Consider the following 18513-nt stretch of genomic DNA (forward strand, 5'->3'; position numbering starts at 1 on the left):
AGCTGCTTTGAGTGAAGCCAACATGCCCCTGTGGTTCATTCATTTAGCAGTTATTTATTGAGCACCTACTATGTGCCAGGCTCTCTGAGGTGTGGAGGCTGCAGTTCTTTTGTGCCCTGATAGAAGGAAGGGCAGCAGATGTGGTGGCTTTTCTGAAGGTGCCATTGGGTGAATGACGTGGGGGGCTTTTGAACAGGAGTTGCTCTATCTGGAGTCAGGCAAGGGGCTGCTTCTTAGGTGATTTCTGTAGGACAGAAGGCACCAGATCCCCTGGGCTCGGAGTTGGGCCTTGCAGCAAGGTGTTGTAAGGAATGGCAGAGGTGCATGGACGGGCCTCTGGGGTGATTGGGCATGCAAGGTAGGCAGAGCGCTTCTGTCATCTAGTTTGGCCTCCGCTTTGATTGCGTGGCCTCTTGAGAGTTGATAAAACAAAGCTTGTGGGTAAACAGAGGTCTGCCTCCAGTTCTGGTTTCGGGGCCCCCCCTGCCCCCTTTTTGATTGTGAGATTACAGCAGGAGGCACAGTTATAATACAGACCCTGGCAGTAGAGGCGTAGAGGTCACTAGCCAAACACTGGCTCTTCCGTGGGACCACAGCCAGGGACTGATGGGGCACCTGGAAGGATAGTAAGTATTTAATGTCTCGATAGCCAAAGGGGAGGTGGGATGTCTTAAAAGCCCAGGAGTTTGGACTTTCCTTTTATAACTGCCGGTGGGCTTGATTCTCATGAAGAGCACTTGGGGATGCACCTGGGCTTTCCAATTTGCAATCTGATGGTCAAGCCCACGTCTGAGGTCCCAGCCTGGGTGTGAGGCCCTGGCCCACCTTCAGGGGGTTTGCATGAAGTCATCTAATACTTAATTACCAAGGTGTTTCATTTTCACACTCATCCTGCCCCGTCTGTTCCCTGGAGGCCAACTGATGGCTTCGTTCAAGGAGTTCACTAATATGATTAATCTTGGTCCTCTTTGGAGCCCTGTGGCCTCTCCTGACTGGGAGAGCTGTTTGGGCCTAGAGTTTGATCCAGGGCAGAAAGGGTAGAATGGATCTCACCTCCAGTTTCATCTTGCAAAGTGGGGAGTTTCTGCCCTTCAAACAGAAGACAGCTCAGTAGCCAGGCCAGGGGCTGTTGGTGGCTCTTGTGTCTGTTCATTTCTGTGTTTCCTTCTTACTTTTTAACTTGGGATGGTCCCCTCAACAGGAATAAAAACAGTATGACACCAAGGTACTACCCTGCTGTTAGTACACACCCCTTTCTGCATTTGCCGCTGGGAAGTTAAATTGTTCCCATCCACCTTTCCCACCTTCTACCACTTCTCATCACGTAGTGAAGTTGGAAGTGTCTCATTCTCCAGTAGGCTAGGTGAACTTGTGGGCTGGGAGGGGTCATGAAGAACTAATTGCTCCACTCAGGAAGCATTGGGGACCTTGCCAGCACGGCCTCTCCCCCTCATTAATCAGTAACCCAGAGGGAAAAGCAAAAGCTGGAGTTCTTCTGTGATGTGGGGTGCACAGCACAGTTCTTAAAACTCGATGGGCCTCACCTCCAACTCAGTGGGGTCATGATTAAAACCCCGCTGGGGGATATTTTCTGGAGATGAGGCCTGGAGTGGGGGGACCTGCAAAGATTCAAGAGCCTCCTCCATCTCAGTGTTAGCTGGATGCCCCAGCCTCTGGAGGGGGCTTGGAGAGAATTATAATGGGAAGGAAAGTGCCCTCCAGGTTTCTGTCCACAGAGGCTGGCCTGCTTTCCTGGACTGAGGGTGGGGAGCTCAGCTACCAGTTGGCCTCATGGCCTGGCAGGAGCCTTTTTTGTGTCCTGGGCCCGTTTTCTCATCTGCGGAGTAAGTGATTGGGCTTGGTCTCCAGGTTCCTTGTGGTTCTGACATCCTGTGATTTTTGATTCTTGGGTTTGTGGCCAAGTGGGAATGAGACCCCTGTTGCTGAGGTAGTGGGATAGCTGAGAGATTGTAGTTATTCCTGTTTCTTGGCTTACAGACTCTTCCTAGAATGAGTTACAGCTGAGTAATCTTTCCCCAGAAAAACAAATATGCATACCAATATTTGCATACACTTTCAGGGGTCTTTAGCCTTGCCCTGGAATCCCCTGTACTCAGGAGGGTAGGTTTAAGGGACTGTGCAGGGAGAACTTTAGGAGAGACAGGGCCTTTTCCTTTTTTTCAGGGGAAAAAAATACACATAACATTTGCCTTTGTAACCATTTTTTAAGTGTCTGGTTGAATAGCATTAAGTACATCACATTGTTGTGCAGCGGTGACCACCATCCATCTCCAGAACTGTTTCATCTTCCCATACTGAAACTACCCACTAAACACGAATTCCCCATTTCCCCCTCCTCCCAGCCCTTGGCAACCACTGTGCACTTTCTCTCTATGAATTTAACTATTCCAGGTACCTCCTAGTGGAATTGTATAGCATTTGCCCCTTTGTATCTGGTTCATCCATGTTGTAGCTTGTGTCAGAATTGCCTTTCTTTAAATGAGTATGTCTGTATGTCTTGTTTATCCATTCACCTGTTGGTGGGCACTTGGGTTGCTTCCACCTTCTGGCTGTTGTCAATAATGCTGCTATGAACATGGGTGTATAAATAATCTCTTCAAGACTCTTTTGGGTATATAGACCCAGAAGTGGGATTGCTGGGTCATGTGGTGATTCTAGGTTGAGTGCCATGCAGCCGGGCGGTCTTGATTTGTGTATCTGCACACACTGAGCTCATCATACTCTGGGCTGAGCAACTGGGTGGGCCTGAGAGTGAGCCCTGGGGCATGAAGAGTGAGAGGTGAGCCAGGGTGGGGGTGGCCTGACTAAGTGTCCCTGTGCAGTGGTGGGGGAGAGGTGGTCTGGCTCTGCAGTAATAGAAGCCAGATTGGAGACCACGTTATGTGAGGCCCAGAGTCCTCTGAAATTTGGGACACATAGCACAGAGCAGCCAGTTGTTTGTTTTGGACTCCCGGGGCCTTGGGGCAGGCCAGGGTTAGGGAGACTTTTCTTGTCTTTTCATTCCACTGGCCTCACTGGAGGCTAGAGTTGGGAGGGCCCTGGGGAGTGGGAGGGGGGCTCAGGCCCAGGAGGTCCTGGGTGCTCTGGGGGTGAAAGGGCTGAGATGGCTGAACATGAGTGTGTCAAAGCCAGAGAGATTAGATTACAGAGGCAGACAGAAGTAATGATTAACTTTTCCAGTCTGCACACTGTCTCCAGTCTGTCGTGCTGTTGTTTTTCCCTGTAAGTACAGTGTGGGCCCCGGCCTGGCCAGGCCCTGGTGTTGGGTTGTAAAGAAAGAAGGAATGAGGGGCTGGGAGCGAGCAGGGCGGGTGGGGAGCTAGGCGGGACCCGGGAGCCTGCTGAAGGAGGCTTTTCCATCAGATCCTGCATTGGAATTTATTCGCCGGAATGCAGTAAATGTTCAAAATGCCATCCCATCCAACAGTTTTCATAATTGTTATGGAACAAGGGGAGCTGGGGAAGGGGAGGGATGAAAAGGACTTTTGTTTCCCACTGTATTTTTCCACATCTTCGGACGGTTTTCCTACCAGTCTAGAAAAACTGGAGTTGAGTTGGAGCTGGGTGGGGGTGGGGCAGGGCCTGCGGCCAGGTCCTGGAATACCTTTCAGAGAGCTGGAGGTCATTGTGCACCGGGATTGATTAAAATGGGGCCCACAGAAAAAGCTCACTGCAGAGCAGCCCGCAGACCTGCCAAACCAGGCAAAGCAGTCTTGTACCTGTGTGTGTGTTGGGGGGCGGGATATCCTTTGGGAAAATTGGCTTATGCATTCATTTTTTTTTAAATCCTCACCCAAGGATATGTTTTGTTTGTTTTTTTAAATTGATTTTGAGAGAGAGAGGGAGAGAGAGAAACATCTATTGGTTGCCTCTCATAAGCACCCTGATGGGGGATTGAGCCTGCAACCTAGGTATGTGCCCTGACTGGAATCGAACCCACCACCTTTTTGGTGGCTCCAGCCAACTGCGCCACCCAGTCAGGGCTATTATGCATTTATTTTTATTAAGATTCTTATCGAGCTTTAATGTATAGCCAGCATACTTAGAAGTGATCAATAAAAAGCAGAGAATGAGGGCTATTTTGGTGATTTAAGGAACAGTTCCTTTGTTGGAGTCATGTGAGTGTGTGTGCATTTTGGGGATACACATGCAGAATTTGGGGGTAATCTCTGGACTCCCTCCAGGTAAGGGGTGGGTGGTGGATTTTGAGATTTGGTTTGACCACCTATCTGTTGCCTGACTGTCCCACCCTCTTGTGTCTTCCTGGGGGAGCGGCCAGGGTCATACCCAGTGGGCAGGCAGGTGACCTGGCAGTGCCAGGCAGGTCTGGGGGACTCTGTGCACATGTGTGTGGACCCCTTTCTGGAGGGAGCTGCTGAGTTATTTGGGGGTACTGGTGGGAACTTTGTGGTACAGCATGGAGTGGAAAAGTCTTGACATTAAAACTTAAGAAGTTTTAATGAGGCTGGATGTATGCTAAACAACAGCCAGAGAGGCCCATTTACTGTAAATATTATGAATGGAGTTGGCTGGACTGGAGTCCCCACCCTTCCTCTGAGGCCTCTCGGAGCCGGGCAGAGCTGGCCTCCTCCGAAGGCAGGCAGCCGGGTACATGCTATAATTTGCATGGCTGACGGCTGGGGCACAGGAAGCCGCGTCAGCCCGGCTGGCGAGACAGACGGGAGCTTTTTGATTTCTGTGGCTTCCCTCCCCTGCCCGGCTCTACCCTCACTTATATTCTCTGATTGCCAAATATTGTTCTTAGGAAGGACTCCCAGGCTGGGGGCCTCAGACTTGGAGGTTTGAGGGGCTTTGGGAGGTGGGGGGTGGGGCCCACTTGGGGATCAGGGAAGTACATTTTAGCTCTAGTAACTGATTACTCATCACAATTTGTCCGTAAGACACAGTCACGCATTAGTCTCCTAGTCTAGCAAGATCTGCCAATCAGTAAGCTTGGGAGAGTTGGCAGGAGGAGGGTGGTGATGGGTGGGAAACTTGAGGGCGCCAAGCCTGGGGACACGTTGGAAGAAGGATGGTGAGAAAGGAGACCCTCCCCTGGGACTGACGTTTTCCCAAGGGCCGTGAGTGACAGACAGAAAGGACACAAGTTTGTGACTTTGAAATTAAAATGTTGGCTTAGAGGTGGACACAGCAAAATCTGACCCAAATCTCTGTGTCCTTTTGATTTTGTTTTGTTTTTGTTTTATTGTTGCAAATTAAATGCAAAAATATGCTCTCCTCCCCAAAGTGATTTTCTTACTCCCCGGAAGGTAGTAAAAATAAGTGGGACCAGCATTGTTTTAACACTTTGTGAAACAGAGTGTAGTCAGAGATGGGCAGAGCCAGATATGGGCCCATGGGGCTGTTTTGCCCCAGCCCCCTTCATGTTAGTTATGGACAGGTCAACCTGAGACTCAGAGATGGCAAGCCACTTGGCCATGGTCACAGAGCAGCTTGCTTGGCAAAGCCGCTTCTTGGTTTGAGAAAGCCGGACCCCACACTCAGCCCTAAAGTAGGCATAGCATTTCCAAAGTGTGTTCTGAAGGATACTTTTTCCTCTCTAACGTTTGCAGAGGAACCCTTGGAGATTGGTAGCTTTAGAGGCCTGAGGTGGCTGCCCACCCACAGCACACACCTAGTAGTATTCTGGCCTTGAATCCCAGCTCTGGTATTTGGCAAGTGACTATGCCTCATTTCCCCCTCTTTTCATAAGGATGGTAGTAGTGTGCAACCTTGGAGGGTTGTTTTGAGTCCCTTTGGAACAGGGCCTGTACATAGTATATGCCTATAAGATGTAGGCGTGGCCCAGAACTCTTCTTCCATGGGGATGGGGTGGGCAAAGGGGAAGAGTGGTTAGTGATTTCTGAGCAGCTGGAGAACCTAAGAGATGAGACCCTTGAGCATAGCTGCAAGCTGGGCCCTCGCTTCCTGCTGATTTTGTATCAGATCATCATAACAACTCTGTGAGGCTGGCATTGGGAGTTTTAATCACTGCTAAGGTTCCATTTGAACTGGGGCAACGGGGTGGGGGTTGGGGGGACTGTCATACCACAGCCGGAAGTCCCTGAGGGATCGGATATGGGGAACTCAGTTAGTTAGTTGGGCCCAGGGACCTGAGGAAGCACCTTGGCCTTTGAAGGAGACCCTGTGGCACCCCCTGCCCACCTCCCAGTCTAGCCACCTCCATGGAGATAACCTTGTTACAGAGCCCTGAGAAAAAAGTCTATGTTCTCAGCCCTGTCTTCTACCGGCCAGAATTCATCCTCTGATCCTTTTAGTGAAAGAGCTTGGCACAGTGGTGAATGGTTAGATCTGAGCGTTAACCTCAAATGTTTTGAATTTCTTTCGACCCCATGGCTAACTTGCTCTGAACCTCAGAGTTGTCTGTGCTGCCTTAGAAACCAAGGAGCCCTGGCATGATCTTGCCTGTTCTTACGAGGGCGAACATGGCAGGTTCGAGCTCACCCCAGAACCCAAACTGAGTCCAGACACCTCATCAAGTTTTCATGTGTTTGCTTTAGTTTTTTTGTCATTTGCCTCTTGAAAACAAGAGACCAATAAGAGTCCTTAATAACTGTGAGTATTTGGGATGAGAATAGATCGGACGGATTGGCACCGGGGCCCCTTTTATCTCAGCCCTTCTCCCTGAAGTGGGCTGGGTGCTCTCAGAACAGCCCGTTTCCTGACCAGGGTGGGGAGCGGGGCCACGGGTGCTGTTAACCTTTGAGATGTCTGGTGTAGGGGAAGGCAGGATGAGGCAACCCTTGGTGGCGCCGGAGTTCCGAGGAGAAAGGACCCTGGACCTGCCGTGGGCGAGGCGTGGTGATGTTTGCGTTCCAGGGTTGCTGGGTTTAACTCCTGGATCTACTTTCGTGCCCTTTGTTTGCCCTCATCGGCCTGTGTGAGGCCACCATTTCTGCCCCGGTGCCCTTCCTCTTGGCTTCTCCATCCTTAGCCTTCTGCTCTGCTGGACCACTGGGGGGTGGGGGTGGGCTCAGAGGCGCATCCCACTGTTGGATTTTGGCAGAGAAATAACCCTCCATAATCCACGTGCCTCGCAGAGATGAGGTAGAGCCGAGGCTCCTCCTTTTACTCCAGCCCCCTGAGCCCTGGCAGTTGGGAGCACTGAACGCAGCGGGCACCAGCTGCTGTGGCTCTGTCCTGTGCTGGCTTTGCTTCTCAAGCATGTCCTTGTCCTGAAAGGCCAGAATCTTGGAGACCCCCTCCCCATTACCCCACCTCAGTGTGGGCACAGCCAGGCTCAAGTGGCCTCACTCTCATGCATGCCCATGTTCTCAGAATCTTGCTGGGTGTTTTGGGAATAGCGCTTGCCTCTCTGGTCTCCTGGTGGACTTCACAAACCAGAGTCCAGAAATTCTACCACTGAGGCACTGATCTTCGTCTTTCCTTCCTTCCTCTATTTTTCCTTCATCTCCTTACACCTTCAAGTAAAAAATTTTAAACGGGGAAAATTCCTCCCATACCTAAAATCTGTTCTTGAGGTCTGGTCACCCCGTGCCGTTGAGACCCCAGGCGAGAGCTTCATTCATGAGCCTCTGGTCTTCTAGAAGGGTCTGGTCTGTTCATTCATGACCAGGGCAATTAAACAACTCTTTGTAAGAGGCAGGGAGCTCCTTGTTAAGTGGTCTTCCCTAATGCAAGTGCAAACACAAGGCAAAAGTCCTTCCCTTCTCAGCACACACCTCCCCCTTCCTTTTAAAGAGTCGATTTTATGCTTTAAGGGAAATGGGGAAAGGGTGGGGGGAACAACCTTACAGGGATTTTAGGCCGATTCAGCATATTTTCTGGGGTTGCTCCAAAAATTCCCTAAACTATAATAAAAAGAAAAAAATTGTGAGCAGGCATCTGATTAGTTAGCTTTTTACAACACAGCTTTTCTTTTTGATGCTTAAAAATGCACAAATAGAGTTTTAAAACAAGCCCCTGTGCAGTTTTCTGAGGAGGGAAAGGAGTTGTTGGAAAATGTTATAAAGCTGAGGGAAATTAACAAGGGGCTGCGAGTTTTGCCTTTGCAGTTTAAGTATCAGAAACCGTGATAAGAAGCCAAGTTGGGCCTCTGAGACTCTTCCTTAGTCCCGGTAACCAGCTAACCAGGGAGACTTCTCTTGTGAGATCCTCCCAGGTCCTCACCACGAGGCCTGGGGAGCCCCCAGGAGCTAAGCACAGACCTTTGCGGGAAGACACTTGTGGGCTGTGGGCCCAGTTCAGGGAACTGGGTTTCTCTGAAGATGATGCTGAGTGCTTCCTAGAAATGAGCCCAAATGACGGGGAATTTGGGGCAAAGGAGGAAAATCTCTGAATTGGCAATGTGGGAAGCTGTGCTGGGCTCCCAGAAGTGTGATATGTTAAAGGGGCCTTAGCTATTGCGATGGTTTGCTGGAGAGCCTGTTTGTGCTCAGAGATAGTCCAGGAGCAGCTAGAAGAGGGCTGTGGGGTGACATGGGGGAGGTCCTGTTGCCCCAGATTAGGGCACCTAGCGAGCTTTCAGGGGCCTTATTCACACACAGGGACACCCATACGCTGCCGTTTATCTGGGCTGGGCCATTAACCTCAACAGAAAAGGGCTTTTTCCAGGGATGTCTGGCAGCAAATTGCTGGGTGGACTGGCGGGCTGTACAGATGAAAGAGAAACCAGCAAGAACGCTCCCCCTTTCCCCCCCTCTCCCTCTCTCCCTTCAGGGCGCTGGGCTGGAGTCCAGCCGACCTCAGGCCCCAGCCCTGCCCAGCTTCCTCTGCCCCCAGAGGCCTGCGGGGCAGACGTGTCCCCCGCCTCTTCCCCGTGGGCCTGGCACGAGAGCAACTTGATCCCAGGCCCCCACCCTACCCCTGCACCTCCTCCCCCTCCCTGCTAGCGGGTGCCAGGTTTCAGGGGGCCAGGCTCCATGAAACAAAGTATTGTGAGACTCCGTTGAGGGTCTCCTGCACCTCCCTCCCAGCAACTCCCCGAGTCCTTCTTTCCAGGCCAGGTTTGTTGTCCCGGGATAGTAAGGGAGAGCTTCTTACATTTCCAAACACCCTCCCCCTCAGGCAGGGACGCCCTGTGTCTTCCAGAAGAGGGCTTTCTCCTCCAGCACACTTGCACGCCAGAGCGCTCTTATTTACGTGGCTGTTGTGGGTCTTTGGTGTAGCCTTCAGAGCTGAGCTCCCTCGGCAAGAAAGTTCAAAGATTGCCAGCGCTCACGAGTTTATTAGCAGTTGATGGATACTTTGCAGAAACAAGTTAATGCCTGATGAGTCACCTTCTGCTTGGAGCCCTTGTCCCTCTCTTGTTTTTCCATATGTTCCAGTGTGTGCGCACGCAAGCACACACACAAGTGTGCTCACACTTGGGGACACAGTCTCTCTCACACTTGTGCCTTATAGATGCGTGTGTGTGTGTGTGGGGGTGTGTGTGTGTGTGACAGGCCTGTTTTATGGGGTTGATTTTTGGTGGGGTGGGGACTGAGGGAAAGGAATGAGCCCTAAGCTCCCCATTTTGTGTAGCTGTCCGGGCAGGCATTTGACAAGGTCAGTTGGGGTGTCTGCAGGAGGCAGCTACTCAGGGTGTGCATTTGTAGCTGCCTCAGTGGGTCATAGGGCACATTTGTACACTTATTCATGGGACACCTCCATGCAAGACTGGCTGCTGCTTAAGAAAAAAAGTTCATGGAGCTGACTGGTTCCCAGGTCCTAACATGCCTGTAAACATTGGAAGGAGTTGAGTGCTGAGCTGCACTGGGTTACCCAGCCCTCTGGGACAGCAGACATGAAGCCCCCCAGCCCTCCTCCACCCTGGCTGCCACACTGTATAACCCATCACCTCTTCTTCAAGCCCAGTTGTTCCAAAATCAAAAAGGCCAAATGCACCAAAGGCATCTCACAGCCAACCCCACCCTCCTTTCCTAAGCCCCCCAGAAAGTGAGAAGGGAGGGCAGGAGGAAGGCCCCCCCTTCCCCATTTTTGTTAACAAATACAAGACTTCCGGTCTCCACCCTGCCACCACAAACCACAGTGCTCGTTCCTGCAGCCCTGCCCGGCTGGGGAGATTTATGGTTCCCAGTCTGAGGCCTGCCCTGCTGGCTCCAGCTTAAGGAGGAGTCGGAATGCCAGCCGCCAGGGCTCCCTTTCCTTCCATACATTCCCCTTTAAAGACCTCCGCAGGCCTGTTTAGGAAAATCACCTTACCAGAATCATGCTGGTCTCCCAGGCTGCCTGTGGGAAGAGCCACTTCTAGGGCAGCTGGGGTGGGGCCTTCAGGGGAGGGAGGAAGGAGGGGGCAGGGCAGAAGTCTAGATGCTTCTGAGGAGGGAGGGGGGAGGGCGTGTGAGCAGAGAAGAGCACTTTGAGGATGGCCATACCCACTTTAGACACATAATCTTCTGTCTGGGCTGGAAGAAGCTTCGTTAAGGTAGTCTGGGTTAACATGAACCTGCGTGTGTGTTGTGATTTGGCATTTTGATGGTAATTCTCCCTTTGTGTACAGGGGTGCTGCTTACAGACCCTGAGGGTTTTTCTGTTAGGAAGAATTTTTTGCTCCAAATCACCTCCATTTACATTTTTACCAGACAGCACTTGCTTATGACCAAGGCACTGATCTGAGAACTTGGTGACAGTCACAAAGACCATGTAGCAAGTGGTCCTAGAGTCTGGAGACCTGGGTCCTGCCGATGTCTGGCTGTGTCATCCTCCGGGACCCTGAGCAGCTGGCCTTCAGGGTGCCATCCAGTTTGAAGAACTATGATTCTAGGCCGTCTGTAAGGCCTCTTCTAGCTTTAAAACCAGGACCAGCCAAGTTACCACAGGTCCCCTGGCTTCTGAGCATGCAGGGATGGGGGGGTCTCCTTTGGCAGATGGTGTCTGAATCCCTAACAGGATGGGAAAGTGGTGGGAAGAGGCACCCCAGTGAACCCCTTGCTTAATTAAAGGCAGGGCTATTCTGTTGGAGGGTCAGGATTTCCAGGCCCCAGTAGGACTGTTGAGCCATCGCCTCCTGTCTTGTGTGGAGCTGGTTGTGGGTTTCCGTGGGGGTGCCCATGTGTACGTGTCTTGATTCTGGGAGGAAGAGGAAAAGCTCATCGTCACCAACCGTATCTGCCATTTTGTTTTGTAGATTCCCAACTTCTTCTGGAGCCTGGGGATCGGTCACACTGGTGCGTGGTGGCATACTGGGAGGAGAAGACGCGAGTGGGGAGGCTCTACTGTGTCCAGGAGCCCTCCCTGGATATCTTCTATGATCTACCTCAGGGGAATGGCTTTTGCCTCGGACAGCTCAATTCGGACAACAAGAGTCAGCTGGTGCAGAAAGTGCGGAGCAAAATCGGCTGCGGCATCCAGCTCACGCGGGAAGTGGACGGCGTGTGGGTGTACAACCGCAGCAGTTACCCCATCTTCATCAAGTCAGCCACACTGGACAACCCAGACTCGAGGACGCTGTTGGTGCACAAAGTGTTCCCCGGTTTCTCCATCAAGGCTTTTGACTACGAGAAGGCGTATAGCCTGCAGCGGCCCAACGACCACGAATTCATGCAGCAGCCGTGGACTGGCTTCACTGTGCAGATCAGCTTCGTGAAGGGCTGGGGCCAGTGCTACACCCGCCAGTTTATCAGCAGCTGCCCCTGCTGGCTGGAGGTCATCTTCAACAGCCGGTAGCCGCGCGGGGAGAGGACGGAGCGAGAGCCGAGCGGGCCTAGTCCAAACTACTTTGCTGCTAATGTTTTCCTCCTGAGTGCTTGCTTTTCATGCAAAACTCTTTGGTCATAGTCCGTCCCCCCACCCCCACCCCCGGTCATTCTTGTTTATGTTCTGTTTTGGTTTGTTCTTTGAGAAATAGCTTATGAAAAGAATTGTTGGGGTCTTTTGGAGGGGGGGGGGGTCACAGTGTTGGCAGGACACCCCCGTATGAAAAGGGGAAGCAAAAATCGGTCCCACCAAACACAGTGTATGAATGGGGAGCAGGCCCTAACTTTGGGGTCGTTTCACTTGTCAGGGTGGATGCGTGAGTGAGTGTGTGTCTGTGAGTGTGTATGTGTGAGCGACTGTGTGCTTCACAGCTCCCCAGCTGTGTCTCTCGTGCCTGCTGGACATGCTCAGTGGGGCAGAGGCAGTAAGTACCTGGGCAAGGCTGCGACCAGTGTCCCAGCAGCTGCCAGAAGGAAGGTTCTGCCCCCAGCCTGGGGAAGCCCTCGTCCCGCCCTCCCCTTCTAGGACCCAGGCCTGTGTCTGCAAGAGGCCGAACGAGAATCAGTTGTTTTCGAGCTTGTCTTAACTCCCCTCCAGCTACCCTCCTGCCATTGTCGTGTCTTTCTATTTTGGCCACCTGCTCCTGGATGTCTCTGAGATGGGCTTCCTGAAGGCTGCCGGGGCAGCCCCACCACAGTATTGCTCACCCAGTGCCCTCTCAGGCCCCTCAGCCTCTCCCCTGCCTTGGTTACATCAGGTTTACCCGGACTCAGAAAACCAGCTCAGCACTTTCCTCCCCTCTGCAACCTGTGTGTTGAGCTCTGCTGTTAGACCAGCGAGGGGAGCATTCCCCCTTCCCACCAAGAAGGATTCGGTCCATCATAACCCAAGGTACCATCCTGGGCTGACATCTAACTCTCCTTTTGTTTCTTCTACAACTCATACACTCGTATGATATGTTGACACTGCTCTTAGCTCAATGAGCATGTTTAGACTTTAACATAAGCTATTTTTCTAACTACAAAGGTTTAAATGAACAAGAGAAGCATTCTCATTGGAAATTTAGCATTGTAGTGCTTTTGAGAGAAAGGACTCCTGAAAAAAACAAACAAAAAACCCTGAGATTTATTAAAGAAAAAAATGTATTTTATGTTATATATAAATATATTATTACTTGTAAATATAAAGACGTTTTATAAGCATCATTATTTATGTATTGTGCAATGTGTATAAACAAGAAAATAAAGAAAAGATGCACTTTGCTTTAATATAAATGCAAATAACAAATGCCAAATTAAAAAAGATAAACACGAGATTGGTGTTTTTTTCTATGGGTGTTATCACCTGGCTGAATGTTTTTCTAAAGGAGTTTATGTTCCATTAAACAATTTTTAAAATGTATACTTGATTCCATGTTGTCCAGCTCCTTTGTCGTCTGATGGGATGTGGGGGGGGAGGGGTCAGAATCTGGGACAGTTGGGGTCTTCCCGGCCCAGTGCTTGGTTGGAGAGGACGGGGAAGGGAGACCATGAAAGGGATGTTCAGAGCAGACTACCTTTCTAATATCAGTTCCCTGTATGCTAGAAAGACCCAGAGCTACACAGACACCCTTCCTGTTAGGCGGTGACCCTTGGGTGTAGCTGGCAGGGTGTCCAGAGTTTTTAATGGGGTCAACCCCAAGAAGCCCTGAGTTACAAAAGTGGGTGATTTTTTTCCCCAAAGCTTGATAGAGTTGAGAAAAGGGGATTTCATTTTGGGTAATTGGGTAGGAGGTTGCATTGGGAGATGGAGGGAGGGGTATGGGCCCAGGAACTGGGTCCATCTGCTCCTGCTTGCTTACTCCTCAGTTGGCTTTAAATCCTTTCCCAGAGGAGCGCCACTGCTGCACTGGGCTCCAGGACAGGTCCGCCCAGGGATGAAGCTCCGGGAGGAAGACGAGGGGGAGGTTGAGTGTTGGTGATGGGCGGACTGATCGGGCCACCTTCTAGGACCCTCCCAAGTTAACAGGCACTCCAGGAAATGGAGAAGACCAGAGAGGGCACCGAGTCTGGGTCCTGCTCTGCAGTCTTCCCCTTCTGTTTGAACTCCAGTGACATTTTGTAGTCCCTTCACGCAGCCCAGCCCCAATGGCACTTACTGGTCAAGTGCCTCTTCTGTCCTTGCCCTGGGATTTCTGTGGTTGATCCAAGCCGTTTTTTAGATTCAGGCTCTTGCACAAGAGATGGGTCCAAATTGGGCACCAGCCAGGAGTTGTACAGGTACCTATGGCAGGGCTCTTGAACCTTGGATCCAGGAGGGGCATCTCTGAAGTGGGGGTTAAGATTTTGGGTATCACAAACTGGTACAATTTCAAAACCTTTTTGAAGGGCCAAAATAAAAATGGACAGCTTTTAATTTTGCCAAGTAATGACAGCACTACAGCCTCCTGGAACCATCATTTCATTCAAAGGACTTCTAATACAACTATGTTGTAAGACATACTAATACATGTTGATTTATGCTCTGGCGCCTTAGTGCCAAGTGGCCATCTGGGCCAGCATGTTTACTTGAGGTGATGGGGAGCTCACTACCTATCAAAAGAACATTATGCTTTTTTCTCAGTTGAACTGAAACCTACCTTCGTTTATTCTAGTTCTGCAACCCAGAGTAAAATCCCCACCTCTGAAAAACACCCAAGGAGGGGTCTAATTAACACCAGTGTGGTATAGGGGTGGAGGAGGGGTGGGGTGGATGGTGTTATTTCAGGGAGCTGTCAGTCATTTTAGTTTGCTCTAACTTGCATCAGCATGCCAGGAAGCTGTTCAGTAATAATAGCTACCATTTATTGAGTGCTTTACTAGGTGCCAGGCACGATGCTAAGTGTTGAAGGGAATTATTTAATTCTCATTAGGGTGTTCTGCAAAAATGGAGGCTTTAAGAGGTTGAAAGACTTGCCCAAGGTCTCTCCGGAGGAAATGCTTAGGGGGGTCAGTGTCTCACTCTTTGGCCCATGCCCTGTAGAGATGTGTTTTTAATGGAATCCGGTGTGTGCCAGTCCCACAATTCCTCAAAATCAGGCGATGGGCCACCACATTACCACCTGGCCCCGCTGTTTGGGCAGGGCCTCAGGTTTGGAGGCAGGAGCTGTTACCTGGGTTTGACGTTCAGCCTCAAGAGGCTGGGATTGGGGTGAGGGCATGTGGGTCCCAGTGGGTAGGCTGGCTTTGGGTGGGCAGGGAAAGAGGACCACTTAGGGGAAACCAGGTGTTTACTGGTGACAACACTCCTCACCTAGCCAGAGTGGCTGTCACCCACAGGCACCCCGAGTGCCTTCGTGTGTGAGAACTGTGCTCTGTGCTGCCAGGGCACCCTGCCCTCGGTGACACTGGAGGACAAGACGCCCACACCCAAGATGGTCTCTGGCAGCACAGGCAGAGCAGTGTGTCCCCAGGCCACCCAGGATTCGTGGAGGAGGCGACTTACAGCCCAGGTGGGGTTTGGATTAGTGAGGGGAGAGGAGAAAGTGCCCCCTTGCAGGGAAGTTTTTCTGACATCTGGTTCTCCTCCTTCCTATTTCAGTTCACACTTCAAATTTTGGGGTGTCTTACAGGGTTCTTCCCTCTCCCTGGGCAGCAACATCACTCAGGTGGCTTCATTTCCCCTCACCTGGGGATGTCTCAGCTGCCCCAACCAGAAATTTGGATTCTCCCATCTCTTTTGCTTCATCCTGTCATAAAATAAAAAACCAAAATACTGTCTACCATGCCTCGTTTAATTCATAATTATAAAATTCATAATTATAAAATTAATCTCTCACATATGCTCCCTTTTGCCATCCCCACTGCTACTGGGCAGACCACTGGAAGACCTCGGTTCTTGTCTTCTTTTCTTTTGATCTTCACCAGAGGATATTTTTTCCATTTCTTTTCAGAGACAGTGGAAGGGAGAGAAACATTGATGTCAGAGACACATCGATTGGTTGCCTCTGCACGTGCTCCGACCAGGGCCAGGGATCAAGCCTGCAACCGAGGTAGTGCCCTTGGCCGGAATCGAACCTGGGACCCTTCAGTCCATGGGCTGATGCTCTAACCACTGAACCAAGCCTGCCAGGGCGGTTCTTGTCTTCTTGAGGGAAAGATTTCAATCAAGACACAAAGTGTAGAAAAGAAAGCAATAATTTATTGGCCGCAACAAAAATATACTTGGACAGTGAAACAAGGAAGGACATAGAAGCAGCTACAGGAGAGCCTGGACGGGGTTGCTCTGGCTCACTGGGAAGTCAGAGAAAAGGGGGCCTTGGGGACAGGTTCAGGGGGTTAGCCTAGGACAAGCTGCTGCTGCACACTGCTCCCCTGGTTGCAAGTCTCGTGGGGTCCCCTTGGGGGAGATAAGGACATGGCGCTGACGTGCTCCCCTAGGGGCTGGGGGAGAGAGCACACATTGGAATGTTCATTTTCAGGGGTTTTAAAGGCTGGGCATTTAGGGGAGGTCTTAGGAGCAGATCAACAGAATATTCACCAGCTTTATGCTAATGTACCAAAAATGAGGTTTATTCTTAATTTGTCAGTCCTTGGGTGTGGTTGGCAAATGGCACTAAATGGATTTCTGTTATCTGTCTCCCTGAGTAGAGTGATTTAAGCTATTTACCCTCTGGCTGGGGAGGAGAAATGCAAACCATTTACTCTCTAGTGTCCTTGGTTTAGGGAAGATAGGATTTACTAGGCGGCTGCAAACTGCTGTTTATCTGTCTCAGTTTCCCTATTCTGCTTGTCCTGGAATTTTCCTAGCTTCTTACTATGCTAGAATGATTTAGTTCAGAGACTTCTAGCATCTCCTTGGCCCTCCTCTACTCCAAGTGGCCTTTTAGTCCCTGCCTCTGCCAATCTCACCCTTTAACCCTCCCCCTCCCCCTCTGCACATGCAGACCCCAGGTCCCAGGCACACTGGGTGACTTATAGTCCCCCGCACAGACCTTGCTCATGTGCTTCCCAGCAAGTGCTTTCTGGCTCCTATAATTGACTGTCTCTTTATCCTTCAGGATGCAACATGGGCCTTCAGGAAGCCTCCCTCCTTTTAAAAATTTCTGCCCTACAGAGATATCAGTGGTGTCGAATTCTGTCTCCCCACTGAACCCTAAGTTCTTGGTACTCTGGCATCTCAACTAGGGCCCCAGTTAGGATCTGCTGCCCTAGCAATTCCTGGCTCAGTGCTCACACAAGGTTTGTTCCGTAAATGAGGGAGGGAGAGGCAGAATTGTGCGTTTAGCTTGGATTGGGAATAATCATAGTAATGGCCAGCACTGATTATTTTCTGACTGTGCTTGGCAGTGTTCCAAGCCCTTTGCCTTGGGACGGTTCTATTTAATCCTTACAACCATCCTAAAGCAAATACCATTATCATCAGCCCCATTTTACAGGTAAGGAAACTGAGGTTGAAAGATTTGCCTAGGGTCCCCTAGCTGGTAGCATCAGATGTCATCACCTTTGTGTTGTCCAAGCTCTATGGGTGGGCCTGGGTGAAGGGCTGACTTTGTTGGGTCTATGATTTCTCTAAAACAAGCCTGGTTAGGAAAGACCAAGCTGGTCTGATTGCTGAACAACAGAAACAATGCGCGACATCTGTGCAGTTTGTAGGCACCAAGGACCTCCCCAGAGTTTGCCACCCGTGGCCCCCACTGCAGCATGATGCAGGTAGGAAGAACCAGACCCTCCAATAGACGAGGGCCTTACCCAGGACAGCCACAGCCAGTGTGCGGGGGAGGCCGAAGTTGCACCCAAGCCCACAACAAGTGCAGACTTCCTGAGGGGTCGGTCAGGCCCCCACACCCAGCCTGCTTTGTGTCAGTCTGCGTTGTCTGTTGGCGCTACAGTGTTAGAACAGTCAGTGACTGATGAGTATTGGGCAGGTGGGGTTGGGGGGTCTGACATGAAATAGGATATGCGACACTATTGTGGGTTTCCTGTCACATAGACTAGGGTTTGAGTACTGTACTCTCTTGGGCAAGTCACTGAACCTCTCTGAACCTCAATTTCTGAAACATAAAATGGGAAATACACCTGCCTTGTGGGACCAAGAGGGGGATTAGTGAGAAAATAAATCTGGAGAGCTGGCCATAGGAGAATTAGGTTGAACTACGTGGGATTGCTAATATGGGACCATTTTGATCTACAAAGATGGCAATGTCACAATGTTTAATCTACTAGGTGCTCAATTCAAGGCAGCGGCTGTTAGGAATCTCCAACCTTCTCTTCCCCTTGCAGGGCAGTCAGGAGCTGGCAGTAGCCTCCCTGTGTTAAGTGAGCTGAGAGAAGATAGTCAGTGAAGCCAACTGGCAGTGGGGGGGGTCTATATGGGAGAGACCCCTTCCTGCTCAGAATGCCAGCAAACTACTGAGCCCAGGCCAGAGCAGGAAGTAGCAGGCAAGGGCAGGAGGACTGGGGTGCCCTGGCCTGGGGAGGAGGGGGCGTGCCCGCTGAGCAGGGAGCAGCCTGCAGTCCCGGGTTTCCTGGCGCTTGAGCAGCAGGACTGGAGTTGCCAGCTCAGCAGTTTTCCCCAACCAGAAGTGCCCCCCTCTCTTTCTGAAAGTAATGATTTTCTAAAAATGGAGTCCCTCCCCTCCCCCAGCTGCAATTAATCTACTAGAACACAAAGTGGCCGCTGGAGGAGGCCTCTGGTGAGTTTGGACTAGCGCAAGCCTTTGATTAATTCAGGGACGATTTACTGGCTTTGGGGGTGAGGGGTGGGCAAGGGTACACAACCTCTGTGCAGGCCGGGCCAGGCTCACAGCTGGGTCTGTTTGGTGCTTATCGGAGCCACAGAGACTAGGAGAGCTGG

General features: G+C 51.0%; 1 protein-coding gene across 2 annotated transcripts in view; it reads left to right on the forward strand.

Moving 5' to 3' along the window:
- SMAD7 (SMAD family member 7) overlaps positions 1-13101 on the forward strand; it is a 29560-nt gene extending 16459 nt beyond the window's left edge. For both annotated transcript variants that reach the window (XM_081148475.1, XM_081148474.1), the window contains exon 4: positions 11132-13101. In XM_081148475.1, coding sequence (XP_081004601.1) covers positions 11132-11670 — 539 coding nt within the window. In that variant the 3' untranslated portion in view covers positions 11671-13101. The remainder of the gene's footprint in view (positions 1-11131) is intronic.
- Positions 13102-18513: the final 5412 nt, after the last annotated feature.

The sequence above is a fragment of the Miniopterus schreibersii genome, assembly GCF_964146895.1.
Source record: "Miniopterus schreibersii genome assembly, chromosome: 10".
Classification (NCBI taxonomy): Eukaryota; Metazoa; Chordata; class Mammalia; order Chiroptera; family Miniopteridae; genus Miniopterus; species Miniopterus schreibersii.